General features: G+C 42.6%; 1 protein-coding gene across 1 annotated transcript; it reads left to right on the plus strand.

Annotated features, from left to right (window-relative positions):
• The first annotated feature begins 11,568 nt into the window (after nt 1-11,568).
• On the plus strand, nt 11,569-13,488 carry HNRNPA0 (heterogeneous nuclear ribonucleoprotein A0). Its single transcript, XM_046000713.1, has one exon. It carries the CDS (start codon nt 12,036-12,038, stop codon nt 12,954-12,956), a length of 921 nt encoding a protein of 306 aa, XP_045856669.1. The 5' UTR covers nt 11,569-12,035; the 3' UTR covers nt 12,957-13,488.
• Nucleotides 13,489-14,049: the final 561 nt, after the last annotated feature.

Genomic DNA, 14,049 nt, shown 5'->3' on the forward strand with positions numbered 1-14,049 from the left:
GCAGACCATGGGCAGTGTAATATCCTAAAGCCTCCGTTTTTTCATCTGAAGGATTGGTATAATAATAAAATACACCTCTAAAGATCCATGTGAGAACTCATTAAGATCATGTATAACACCTAGCATCAGATACTGAATAACATTGGTGGTCCGGTGGATATTTGCAAGACAAAAGCAGAGATCTTCGGATCCTCTTGTATGGGTTAGGATTAGTTTAAATAAGAGAGGCTTAAAAAGACAGGTATTTATTTATCTCTGACCTAAAAAGCCTAATGATAGGCAGTTGATGGCTGATACAGCAGCAGCTGCAGCAACAACAGCTGTAAAACAGAAAATCTCTCTGACCTGTCTCCTCTTCAAAATTCACTAGTTTGGTGAATGAAATTGTGACCTACCTTATCATAAAATAAGAAACTTAACCTACTAAGATCATTTGATCACCACATTAAGTCAATTCCAGCTCTTAATGATCCCTCAAATAATTTGTCCTTTCCACCCAATCCCTACCGCCTGTGCCTTACTTCTGCCTTGGACATGCTAACCAATGTTCTGTACCACACTGGCATTCAAAATAGGCTCTTAAGTCATACTCTACTCTAATCTCTCTTCTACACATTATCTATGGGATAGTCTTTCTAAATGTAAATCTGTTATCCTTGTCTTTAAAACTCGTCAGTGGCACCATGTTCTTTATAGAACTCAAAGCTGGAAAATTTTTGAAAGACATCCATAATCCTTCTGATCCAGCCCCTACTTATTCTAGCCTCATTTTCTTTTATTTCCATCTGAGGTAGGCAGTATAATAGTTACCTCAAAGATGTCTACATCTTAATCCCGGTGACCTATGTATATATTATGTTTATGACTAGAGGGAATTAAGGTTGCAGATGGCTTTAGGATTGTTAATCAGTTGACCTTAAAGTAAAAGGATTTTCCTGGATTATCTGGGAGATAGAAGAGTCAGTGTCATAATGATCCCATGTAAAACTCAACTGGCTGTTGATGGCTTTGAAGGTGGAAGGGTGCCAAAAGTTAAGAAATATGGGTGGCCTAAAGAAGCTGGAAAAGACAAGCAATCAGATTCTCCCCCCGTGACTTTGAGAAAGGAACATAGCCCTGCCAACGCCTTGATTTTGGTCTACTGAAAGATATATTTGATTTGTGACCTATAGACTATAAGATAATGAATTTGTGTTTTTAAGCCACTAAGTTTGTGGTAAGTTGTTATAGCAGCAATGGGAAGCTGATACACCATCACACCCTTGATAATTTGCTTGTGAAACTCCAAACACAGTAGGTATATGTATGATTTCCTGTACTTGGGATGCCATTACCTTTTTGTAGGCCTCTCACACCTACTTCTGAAGTTAGCTTCTATCAGAAGAATTTACAGATTGGATTTCTGCTCATTTCTGTCCTAACACATTATATTTGTAATCTCTCTTGTACTACTACTTCTTCCAAGACTGTTGAGCTTCTGAAGGCCAGAGACTTATCCATAGTACTTAGCCTATGAATGAATTCAGTATGATGAATAAATAAAAATAAACTGGTCTAAATGCTTCTATTTTAGGAGGCTCTTATTCTGGTATGAGTCTGTGCATGTGTTTGTACTTGGGTATGTGTGTTTAAGGACAGAGATATTCTGAGAAATGTGAAATTGTTAAGTCTTCTGTCCTAGTTCATTCAGGCTGCTATAAGAAAAACACAGAGACTGGCTAGGTTATAAACAACAGAAATTTATTTCTCGGGCACCTGGGTAGCTTAGTTAAGTGTCTGACTCTTGATAATGGCTTAGGTCATGATCTCAGGGTTGTGAGATTGAGCCCTGCATGGACTCTGCACTGGGTATGAAGCCTGCTGAAGATTCTCTCTGTCTCTCATTAAAAAAGAAAGAAAGGAGGAAAGAAAGAAAGAGATTGATTTCTTTCTCATAGTTCGAGAGGCTGAGAAGTCTAAAATCAAGGTCCCTGCAGATTTGGTGTCTGATAAGTACCTGGTTATTGGTTTGTAGTTGGCCATCTTCTCATTGTGTCCTCATAATAGAAGAAAGACTAGAAAACATTTTGGAGTCTCTTTTTATAAGGGTACTAATCCCATTCACCAGATATCCACTCTCATGACCTAATTACCTTCCAAAATACCTCCCTCAAAATACCAGAACACTGGGGATTAGGCTTCAACATATGAATTTTGGGGACACAAAACATTGTTTTTACTATTCTCTGGTTTTGGTAATCTACCCCAACCACCCATGCATCTGGGAGGTTAATTCAATATGTTATTCCTAGAGTTTTACATGTAAGAATTCCAGGTTTATTGGGGTCGGGAACATGAATCTGGTTCCAAAACCAAGGTAGTTTTCCTTGCTTCCAAGATAGTGTCCAGCCTCAGCTATTGCCTGTGTGTATGTGTTTGTATGTAGGGTCAAGTGGAATGGTAGGGCTCTACACTGGCTGGCCCCAATGGACAAAATCCAGAAGCTTCTGGTTACTTCTTCTTCTTCTTCTTCTTTTTTTTTTTAAAGATTTAATTTATTTATCTGAGAGATATCACAAGTAGGCAGAGAGGCAGGCAGAGAGAGAAAGGAAGCAGGCTCACCATTGAGCAGAGAGCCCGACGTGGGGCTCGATCCCAGGACCCTGGGACCACGACCTGAGCCGAAGGCAGAGGCTTTAACCCACTGAGCCACCCAGGTGCCCCTCTGGTTACTTCTTTTTAAAATTTTTTTTTAATTTTAAAAATTGAGAGTTTACTGACCTATAACATTGTATTAGTTTTAGGCATATAACATAATGACCTGATATATATATATATAGCAAAATGCTTACCACAAGTTGAATTAGCATTCTTCAACATATATAATTAGTTTTTTTTTTCCTTGTGATGAGGACTTTTAAGATCTACTATCTTAGCAACTTTCACATAAACAGAACATGATTGTTGACTATAGTCACCATATGGTTCATTATATCCCCAGGACTGACTTACCTTGTAACTGGAAGTTTGTACCTTTTGTCTGATCACTCCTCCTAAACTTGGAGGAAGCTGTCATTTTTTACACCAAGCCCTTCACCTTTCACATTTCTTCTCAGTGAAGGAAACTGATGTGATTCCCTTCTGAAAGCCTACACTTTACAAATACCCAAGGAAAAGGAATACACAAACAGTCAAATAAGATACAGTTAGTATCTCCACAGATTAAATAGGCCTGTGTATTCTTTTGCCTCAGGACAGTCCCTTTTAAAACAATCCTCATGGGGGCTTTTTATTTATATATATATATATATGTATGTATATATATAAAAATATGTATTTATATATAAATATTGTTATTTTATTATATATAATATTATATATGTTATAATATATAACAATATAATTGTAATTAATATATAATTATAACAATATAATTCTATTATTTTATTATTAAATATTATTTATTAATTAGCATATGAACTAGCATGGGCTACTTGATTCTTTGACACATCAGGTTCTTTTTTTTTTAATATATTTTTTAAACAAAAAGCATTTTTTCAGAGTTTTAATCTTAAATTGCCCAAGAGGGGAAGTGGAGAGAGGCAAGTGCCTTTGAGTGAAAAATGTGAGACGAGCCCCAGTAATGACATTTTTGCCTTTCTGTCAACTGTGTGGTTCAGAGTCAGACTTAATTTGGTAAAATAAATGACCTTTCACACATCATCATGATGGTGTAAGATTCATACCCAAACACAAGTCTTTTTTTCTCTAAAATATCACTTTTATGAGTGCTTCATAATACTGATAGCTAGAGAATAATTATTTCCTTATTTTTTAATTAATAATTTGAGGGAATTTAGGTAGTTTGCAATTTTTTCTACTATGAATAGTATTGAAATCCTTGTAGCTAAATTTTCACACAGATATTCACTTATTTCCTTGGCATAAATGTTCAGAAACATAATAACTGGTTTGAAAGAATGGGTCATATTTTAAGGCTTTTGATTTGAGTTGAAAAAGATAGAAAGATTGTAGCTCATCGTAAATGACAGAAAGTGCCCTTTTGAAAGGTACCTTGAATAAATAAAAATGGAACATATTTTTATGTTTTATGTTTGCTAGGGCTTCCGTGACAAAATGGTGGTAGCTTAAACATCAGAAAATAACAAACAAAACAAAATTAATCTTCTTGCAGTTCTGGGGTCTGGAGGTCCAAGATCAAAGTACCAGCAGGGCTGCGCTCTTCTGAGTCCTCTCTGTGGCTTACAGATGGCCATCCTCTTGCTGCCTCTTCATATGGTCATTCCTCTGTGTACATGTACCTCTGGTATAGCTTTCTCTTTGTATAAGGACATGAGTCATATGGATTAGAGCCAATACTAATAGCCTTTTTAAGTTACTTCTTTTTTTAAAATTATTTTTATTAACATCTAATGTATTCTTTGTCCCAGGGGTACAGGTCTGTGAATCATCAGGCTTCCACACTTCACAGCACTCACCATATCACATACCATCCCCAATGTCCATAACCCAACCACCCTCTCCACGACCCCCTCCCCCCCAGCAACCCTCAGTCTGTTTTGTAAGATTAAGAGTCTCTTATGATTTGTCTCCCTCCCGATCCCATCTTGTTTCATTTTTTCCTTCTCTACCTCCCAAACGCTCCACTCTGCCTCTCAAATTCCTCATATCAGGGAGATCATATGATAATTGTCTTTCTCTGATTGTCTTATTTTGCTCAGCATAATACCCTCTAGTTCCAGCCATGTCATTCAAAATGGCAAGATTTCATTTCTTTTGATGGCTGCATAGTATTCATTGTATATATATATACCACATCTTCTTTATCCATTCATCTGTTGATGGCCATTTAGGCTTTTTCCATAGTTTGGCTATTGTGGACATTGCTGCTATAAACATTCAGGTGCACATGCCCCTTTGGATCCCTACATTTGTGTCTTTAGGGTAAATACCCAGTAGTGCGATTGCTGGGTCATAGGTTAGCTGTATTTTCAACTTTTTGAGGAACCTCCATGCTGATATAATGTCCTTCTTCATCTCTCATTATAGTCTTTGACTTAAAATCTAATTTATCTGATATAAGGATTGCCACCCCAACTTTCTTTTGATGTCCATTAGCATGGTAAATTGTTTTCTATCCCCTCACTTGAAATCTGGAAGTGTCTTTGGTTCTAAAATGAGTTTCTTGTAGACAGCATATTGATGGGTTTTGTTTTATTAATCCATTCTGATACCCTGTGTCTTTTGATTGGGGCATTTAGCCCATTTACTTTCTGGGTAACTATTGAAAGATAAGAATTTAGTGTCATTGTATTGCCTGTAAGGTGACTGTTACTGTATATTGTCTCTGTTCCTTTCAGGTCTACTACTTTTAAGTTCTCTCTTTGCTTGGAGGACCCCTTTCAATATTTCTTGTAGGGCTGGTTTGGTGTTTGCAAATTCTTTTAATTTTTGTTTGTCCTGAAGCTTTTTATCTCTCCTTCTATATTCAGTGATAGGCTAGTTGGATTTAGTATTCTTGGCTGCATACTTTTCTCATTTAGTGCTCTGAATATATCATGCCAGTTCTTTCTGGCCTGCCAGGTCTCTGTGGATAAGTCTGCTGCCAATCTCCTATTTCTACCATTGTATGTTATAGGGTTCTTATTCCGAGCTGCTTTCAGGATTTTCTCTTTGTCACTAAGACTTGTAAGTTTTACTATTAGATGATGGGGTTTGGATCTATTTTTATTGATTTTGAGGGGGGTTCTCTGTGCCTCCTGGATTTTGATGCTTGTTCCCTTTGCCATATTAGGAAAATTCTCTACTTAATTCACCTCCAATATACATTCTGCCCCTCTCTTTCTTTCTTCTTCTTCTGGGATCCCAATGATTCTAATATTGTTTTGTCTTATGGTATCATTTATCTCTTGAATTCTCCCTTCATGGTCCAGTAGTTGTCTCTCTTTTGCTCAGCTTCTTTATTTTCCATCATTTGGTCTTCTATATCACTAATTCTCTCTTCTCCTTTATTTATCCTAGCAGTCAGAGCCTCCGTTTTTTAATGCACCTCATTAATAGCTTTTAAAATTTCAACTTGGTTAGATTTTAGTTGTTTCATTTCTCCAGAAATGGATTTTATTTCTCCAGAAGGGGATTCTCTACTATCTTCCATGCCTTTTTAGAGCCCAGCTAGCACCTTGGAATCATCGTTCTGAACTCCAGTTCTGACATATTACCAATGTCTGTATTGATTAGGTCCCTAGCCATTGGTACTGCCTCTTCTTCTTTTTTTCGTGGTGAGTTTTTATGCCTTGTCATTTTATCCAGATAAGAATATATGAATGAGAGAATAAAATACTAAAAGGTTGGCAAAGACCCCAGGAAAATGTACACTAATCAAATCAGAAGAGATCCAAAACCAGGTGGAGAAGAAAGGGGGAAAAATAAAAAAATCATACACACACACACACACACAAACACACACAAATAGTGTTGGAATATGTCTTCAAAGATGAAAATTTTTTAAAAAGGTCTAAAAAAGGAACTGATAAGTTGGTTGGGAAAAGAAAAGGAAAAAAAAAAAAAAAAAAAGAGGAGGGATTGTGCTCCGGTTGGAGAGTAGAAGAAAGCCATGTACAAGATTAGGGTATATTTTGATCTATTAGAAGAAATTGTATCCCAAAATGTTTAAAAAAAAAAAAAAACCCTATGTGTTACAAAAAATAAGTTAAATTCAATGAAGGGATAAAATAGGAGTATTACAAAAAGATTTTTTTTTAAAGATTTTATTTATTTATTTGATGGACAGAGACCACAAGTAGGCAGAGAGGTAGGACGAGACAGAGAGTGGGGGAAGCAGGCTCCCCACTGAGCAGAGAGCCCGATGCGGGGTTTGATCCCAGGACCCTAAGATCATGACCTGAGCCAAAGGCAGAGGCTTTTACCCAGTGAGCCACTCCGGCACCCCTATAAAGATTTTTTTTAAAAGAAAGGTATTGTGAAGATAAACTAGTTTAAAAAACGCTCAAAGAGGAAAGAGGAAAAGTTTTAAAAAATAGAGTAAGAAAAAAAAATAAAATTATAAAAAATTTAACTTTGCGGGGCGCCTGGGTGGCTCAGTAGGTTAAGGCCTCTGCCTTTGGCTCAGGTCATGGTCCCAGGGTCCTGGGATTGAGCCCCGCCTCGGGTTCTCTGCTCAGCGGGGAGCCTGCTTCCTCCTCGCTCTCTCTCTGCCTGCCTCTCTGCCTACTTGAAATCTCTGTCAAATAAATAAATGAAATCTTTAAAAAAAAAATTAACTTTGCAAGAGTAAAAGGTAGTGGGGAAAAAGCCATGAATTCTATGCATTGCTTTCCTCTAGCTCTGAAGTTTGGCTGTTCTCCTTGATTGGTGAGCTTGGTCTTGGCTGTTCTTGCTGATCTTCTACGGGAGGGGCCTGTTGCAGTGATTTACAAATGTCTTTGTCCAAGGTGGAATTGCACTGCCCTTGCTAGGGCTAAGTAACCTGCTCGGGTTTGCTCTTGGAGCTTTTGTTCCCTGAACGCTTTCCATACTGCTTTGGGGGATGGGAATGAAAATGGCGGCCTCCCAATATCTGGCCCGGAGGAGCTGAGAGCTCGGGGACCCACTCCTCAGTGCTCCCTCAGAGAAAAGCAGTCAATCACTCCTGTCTCTCTAGTCTCTGGGCGCACTCCGAGCTCACCCGGCCTGTGACCGAGCGTTTATATCTCTGGCACATCGCCCCGTTTGGAGTCTCCAAACCCAGAGGATTCCTGCTGCACTGCTTCTCCAGGAGCAGGAAGGTGAGTCTCCCCAGATCTTTGTGGGGTCCCTGCTCAAAGAGCAGTGGCCCGACTATGCCTTGGCTCACAGTTTAAGGTAACCTCAATCTGAAAGCTCACTCTTCAGCTCCGTCTTTGTAGCCGGCTTCCCCGCTCCGATACCTGGCAGCTCTGCCACACTCAGATACCTCCGATCTTTCTGTGACCCCATGGGACTTGAGACCACATTCCCTGCAAGGGCTCCACCCCTGCTTAGCCTCTGGAGCAATGTCACTTAGTGGAGCAGAATTCTAAAATTTCTGATTGCTGTGCCGCTTGCCAGGAGATGGCCCCTTCCGCCGTTTTTTATCTTCCCGTCGCTTTGGATTCACTTCTCAGCACGTCTGACCTTTCAGAAAGTGGTCAATTTTCTGTTCCTAGAATTGCTGCTCTTCTTCTCTTATATCTCCTGTTGAATTTGTAGGTGTTCGGAATGGTTTGATACCTATTTAGCTGAACTCTTGGGATCTGATATTGTTTCAGTCTGCTACTCCTCCACCATCTTGCCTCTCCTTAACGACCTTCTCATCAATTACAGTTACATTCAGAAGTATTGAGGGCTAAGGTTTCAACATATGAACTTTCGGGAGGGGAAACAATTAAATTCATACCAGAACCCTAACTGTAAAAAGAGACTCTTGGATGTCATAGAAGGTTGATTAAAAAAAAAAATTGGAGGTGCTGCTTTCTGGAAATATAGGTTATCATAGTTTTCCCTTTCTTCCCCAGCTCATCTTTTTCCTTTCCTTTCCCATTCTTTTTCTTTTTCTAGGTATAACTTAGGTACAGTAAAATATACCTAAGGTCTAGGAGTTGTGTAACCACCACATGCAGTTAGGTTTCTACAATCAAGCTTGCAAGAGGAACGGAAACCAAATGTCTAAATTTCAGTTATATTTTAAATTTTTGTTTTGTTTTGGAAGGCTGAGATACTGGTAAACAAGGTAAAACCAAGGAACAAACTCAAGCAGTGATCTGAAAGGTAAAGTAGGAAAAAAGTTTTTCTTCTTGAATGATCTGAGGGGTAGGAAACTGCTTCATTTAAGGGTTTATATAATACTCCGTATTCAGTGTGCCCACCTTTACCAATCTCATCTCCAAAAAGAATCTAACCTCCCAATTATCTTGCAATTATCCTGGCTTCCTAAATGTCTCTTAAACATGCTTGTGTCACCTCCCATCATCTCCTACACCCCTTTTATATATAAGCACTTTTTAAAAAAAATATTTAGTAGAGAGAGAGAGAAAGCATGTGCACACTCTTGAGTGCTTTTTTTCCCTGTACTGAGCCATCCAGGTACCCCAGGAAACAGAGCCCCTAAATGTAAGGTTTTTAGTCAGACATATGCCTCTGTGATGCTTTCCTAGTCTGTAGAAATTAAACCCATAATAGATTCCCAAATAAGTGGTATGGAGGATTTTTAAAAAACAATATAGAAGAAAACTATTAGTTTGGAATTTATAGTTGGTATGAGAAAATAAGTTATGATTTAATCACTTTCCTTCAGAAGTTCATCTTTTACTGTTATAACCTTTTTTCTGTTTTGTTTTTAATTTTTTTTTTTTTTTTTTTTTTTTTTTTTTTTTTTGAGAGCGAGGGGTGGGAAGGGCAGAGGGAGAGAGAAAATTTTAAGCATGCCCTGCGTGGAGCCCTAGCTAGGGCTCAATCTCACAACCCTGAGATCAGGACCTGAGCTTAAATGGGGTCTGATGCTTAACTGTGCCACCTAGGTGCCCCTAAAATTAAAATACTTTTCTTGTCTAATCTCTCATGTCAGGTGTAATCTTGGGCATAGTGAAAAATAGTGCCCTATAAATATCCCATATCACCTTAAACAGCTATGTTTAATCATCTCACCCATCTCCCTCCAAAATAGTTTCCTTAGTTTTGTAGTTCTTTCAGGCTACAATTTCAGTGTTCCAGATTTCAAACACTGGAATGCTTTTGTTTTCCTCATTCTGTATCATCAGTCTTAGCAAATTCTGACATACTTGAATTTTGTGTTTCTTTTCTCTAACAGAAAGGTAATAGTGTCCTACTGTCCTCCTTTAATTGGGAGCCCACTGACCACTACCATGCTGTGTGTATCATTCTTGTTATCTGCTTCTCCCCTCTAGAATGTAAGCTCTATGAGGCCAGAGAGTTTTGTCTGTTCTTTATTGCCATATTCCCAGCACCTGGTATATTTGTTGGTTGAATTGAGCATTTAGTATGTAGCAGCACTGTGTTTACATACAGAATTTCATTTAATTTTTACCACAGTTGGGGGGTGTTCAGTTGTTTTGAGTTTCACATAATAAAACTGGCTAAGTTTTTTAAAAAGTGACTTGCTCAAAGTCATACAATGATCACACAGTAGGTGGTAATACCAGACTCTAGTTTGTTCTCAAGCTATGAAGCTTAATCTATATGTCTTTGAACTAATTTTGACTACTACCTAAATTTCAAGGCATTCCGCAATGTCCAAGACTCTAAACCTATATTACCCATTATTTTCTATCAAAAACCTCTTGCTCCAAACTAGTCTACTTACTGTCCCTTGAACCTTATGTGGTTTTTGTTTCCTCTCTATTTGCCTCATGTAAAGTCCCTTTAGAAATTTTATCTAGCCTTTGAATCAGAGATTGAGGGCCTGTGCGGCCTCTTTGGCAATTCAATCCTGAATACTTCAGGATGCAGTGAGGAACACCTCATCTTTAGCATTTACCATGTCCCGCACCTTGAATCTTGCTTGGCACACAAAGGTTCAGTAAGTGGAAGCCGATCTAACTTGGTTGTATTTGCACCTGAGTGAGGGTCGGTAAGGCATTTACCAGCGCTGCGTGATATTTATGTATAATGTCTTTGTGTTTAACTCCTTCCGTCCCCGGTTTGTTATAAAATGCTTTTAAAGAAAGGTAACTTGTTGGGAAGGAAGGAACGCGTAGGTAACGTAAACCTATAAAAACGATGTGTTCCCTTTAGTTAAATGAAAATGCCAGCTGTCGGAGTGCGCGAGGGGAGGCTGAGGGGCGTCGGGAAGGGCTTCACGGATGGCCGCGGGGTGGCGGGGGCTCTCGCGCCACGCCTCGGTCGGAAATCGGAAGCGCTTGTGGCATACCGCCGCCCTTCACCGGCCTCGGGCTCGCTTTTGCTCAGGGCCACGTGCCAGTGTTTTAGTTTAACTGCGCGTCGGGCCCCCAGTAAACGGTTAGTAACCGCCTTTCCCGACCAGGTCTCTACCCTCCATCTTTGTGCGGACGGGGGGCGCGGAGAGGATGCCAGGTGTAGCGGCCCGGCTGAATCGCGGCTGGTAAACCCAGATCCCTAACCCAACAGTCACGTTTTCAAAAAGCCCGCGCGTGGGGCCCCAGGCCGCATCCGTTGGGAACGGCCCCCAGCGCGCCCCCGCTCAACCCCCGCCCCCCACTAAGCCCAGGGAGGTGGGTAAGTCATCTGGGTAGCACGCAGGTTCTGCACACAGGGAGCGCCGGAGCCAGCGCGCACCGGGTAGCGCGCCCGTCCAGCAGCGGCCGAAAACGGAAGTGGGCGCGAGCGGGTCGCAGTGATTGGTTGAACCCACATGTCTCTCAAGGGGCTGGCGCGAACGCCACTGCGGAGTTGGGCGAGGGGATACGGCAAGGGGAGGGGGCAACACACTGGGAACAGCCGCGGGGCTGGGAAGAAATGAATTGCGGAGGTGCGCGGAGAGCAAGGAGAGCCCTGGTCAGCGAACACGGGGGAGCCAGGGTGTGAAAGCGAGGCTGTAGAGGCGGTGGCGGGAGAAGCGCAGGCCGAGGGCTTGAATCGACCGCGGAGGGCGGGGAGTCCGTGACCGAGAGCGGCGCTGCGGCGCGGTAGGCGGGACTAGGGAGAGCGACGCAGGGATTGGCGGGCAGCGCTGGGCTGCCGTACGTCGGCGGTGACGCACGCCTCGGGGAGGGTGCGCGCGCGTTCAGCGGCCTCTTTGTGTGGTGCCCAGATAGGGGAGCGGAGGTGGCGGTGGCGATAGCGGTGGTGTTGGTTGTCTTTCAGTCTCCTCGGCTCGCCCTCTAGCCGGCACCTCTCCCCTTCCCTTCCCCTTCCTTTTTTCCTCCTTCCCTCCCCTTCCCTTTTTCCCTTCCCCGTCGGTGACCGGCGGTGGCGGCTCCAGCAACGGCTGGGCCCAAGCTGTGAAGAGGCCTTAGCCAACGATAACGGCGACGGCGAAACCTCGGAGCTCGCAGGGCGGGGGGAAGGCCCGGGCCGTGGAGATGGAGAATTCCCAGTTGTGTAAGCTATTCATCGGCGGCCTCAATGTGCAGACGAGTGAGTCGGGCCTGCGCGGCCACTTTGAGGCCTTTGGGACTCTGACGGACTGCGTGGTGGTAGTGAACCCCCAGACCAAACGCTCCCGTTGCTTCGGCTTCGTGACCTACTCCAATGTGGAGGAGGCCGATGCCGCCATGGCCGCCTCGCCCCATGCCGTGGACGGCAACACGGTGGAGCTGAAGCGGGCGGTGTCCCGGGAGGATTCGGCGCGGCCTGGTGCCCACGCCAAGGTTAAGAAGCTCTTTGTCGGGGGCCTAAAGGGAGACGTGGCCGAGGGCGACCTAATCGAGCATTTCTCGCAGTTTGGCACGGTGGAAAAGGCCGAAATTATTGCCGACAAGCAGTCGGGCAAGAAGCGTGGTTTCGGCTTCGTGTATTTTCAGAATCACGACGCGGCAGATAAGGCCGCGGTTGTCAAGTTTCATCCGATCCAGGGCCATCGCGTGGAAGTGAAGAAGGCCGTCCCCAAGGAGGATATCCACTCCGGTGGGGGTGGAGGCGGGTCCCGGTCCTCCCGGGGCGGCCGGGGCGGCCGGGGTCGCGGCGGTGGTCGAGACCAGAACGGCCTGTCTAAAGGCGGCGGTGGCGGTTACAACAGCTACGGTGGTTACGGCGGTGGTGGCGGAGGCGGCGGCTACAATGCCTACGGAGGTGGCGGAGGCGGTTCGTCCTACGGGGGAAGCGACTACGGTAACGGCTTCGGCGGCTTCGGCAGCTACAGCCAGCACCAGTCCTCCTATGGGCCCATGAAGGGAGGCGGCGGCGGCGGTGGCGGTGGCAGCAGCTGGGGCGGTCGCAGTAACAGTGGACCTTACAGAGGCGGCTATGGCGGTGGGGGTGGTTATGGAGGCAGCTCCTTTTAAGAAAAAAAAATCTAAAAATGCCTGGGAGTGGCTATAGGGGTAGCTCTTTTCAACAACCCAGCTAGGGTCAACTCCTAAGTTCCTTCCTCTCCCACCGCCTTCCCCATTTTGCCCTTGGGGGAGCCGCTTCTAAGGCTGCTTATCCTTGGGGGTGTTGCCCTATTTGCCTGCCACCTCTCTTGTCTCTCCCTCCGAAGATGGACTCGGCCTCACATACACATTTTTGTGTTACAGTCATTGATGGACTCTATTTTTTTATTATTACTTGGACCTTGGTCGTTTTTATACTAGCAAAATGTCTTGTTTTAATTTGTGTTTTTTGGGGGGGGGAGGGAGTGAACTTGCTGATTCTGTAGCAAAACCTGGGCGGGGGTTGGGGTGGGGGGGGTAGTTTACTTTGTTGTAAGGACTTGATATCTGGCTACAGCGTTTTCTATGAAATCTACTTGGATTCCATGCCTGAAATTTGGAAGCATATGTACAAAAATCATTTTTACGTTTTATTTTTAATAAATCATTGTGTTTGACCGTATATGTCTAACATTTTTTTTTCTAGGATCCATTCCTTACCGTTTTAAGGGATATTAGTTTAAACTTTTTCGTGTTCATTCTTAATTCTTGATGTGTACTTAGAGAAACTTTAAAAAGGTCCTTTGGTGGTTTGTTTTTTTTTTTTTTTTTCCTGTGCCTTTCTAGTGACGTGTTAAATTTTATCCCTTACAGGCAAAACTTTTGCAGTGGTGGATGTAGCTTTTTAAAATCTATAAAGTTTCTGTGCATCCATTTCTTGTACCAAGCGATTTGCTTATCATCTTGACATGGTTGGTCACTTCTTTCTATGAGAATTTACTTCAAAGTATGTACTGTGTAGTTTGAAAAGAAATAGTTTGTGTTAAGCATGTGTTTTCATTCATATAAGCTGTTTAAAAATTTTCAGATGGCCTAGTTTCATCCCTCTTACTGGTTTGTCTGTAATGAATGGTTACAAATAAGGGTTATATTTTACCCTTAAACTAAATGCATTTTTGTATTTTCAGAACAGGTTTAAATGTTTTTTCCTATAGCTGAATTGTCCTCTTGGAAATCCTTCCCC

This window comes from Meles meles, chromosome 3 (assembly GCF_922984935.1).
Source record: "Meles meles chromosome 3, mMelMel3.1 paternal haplotype, whole genome shotgun sequence".
Lineage (NCBI taxonomy): Eukaryota > Metazoa > Chordata > Mammalia > Carnivora > Mustelidae > Meles > Meles meles.

Bases quoted from the DNA above. Each gene is read 5' to 3' on its own strand.
- HNRNPA0 (XM_046000713.1), top strand. From the start codon at position 12,036: ATGGAGAATTCCCAGTTGTGTAAGCTATTCATCGGCGGCCTCAATGTG.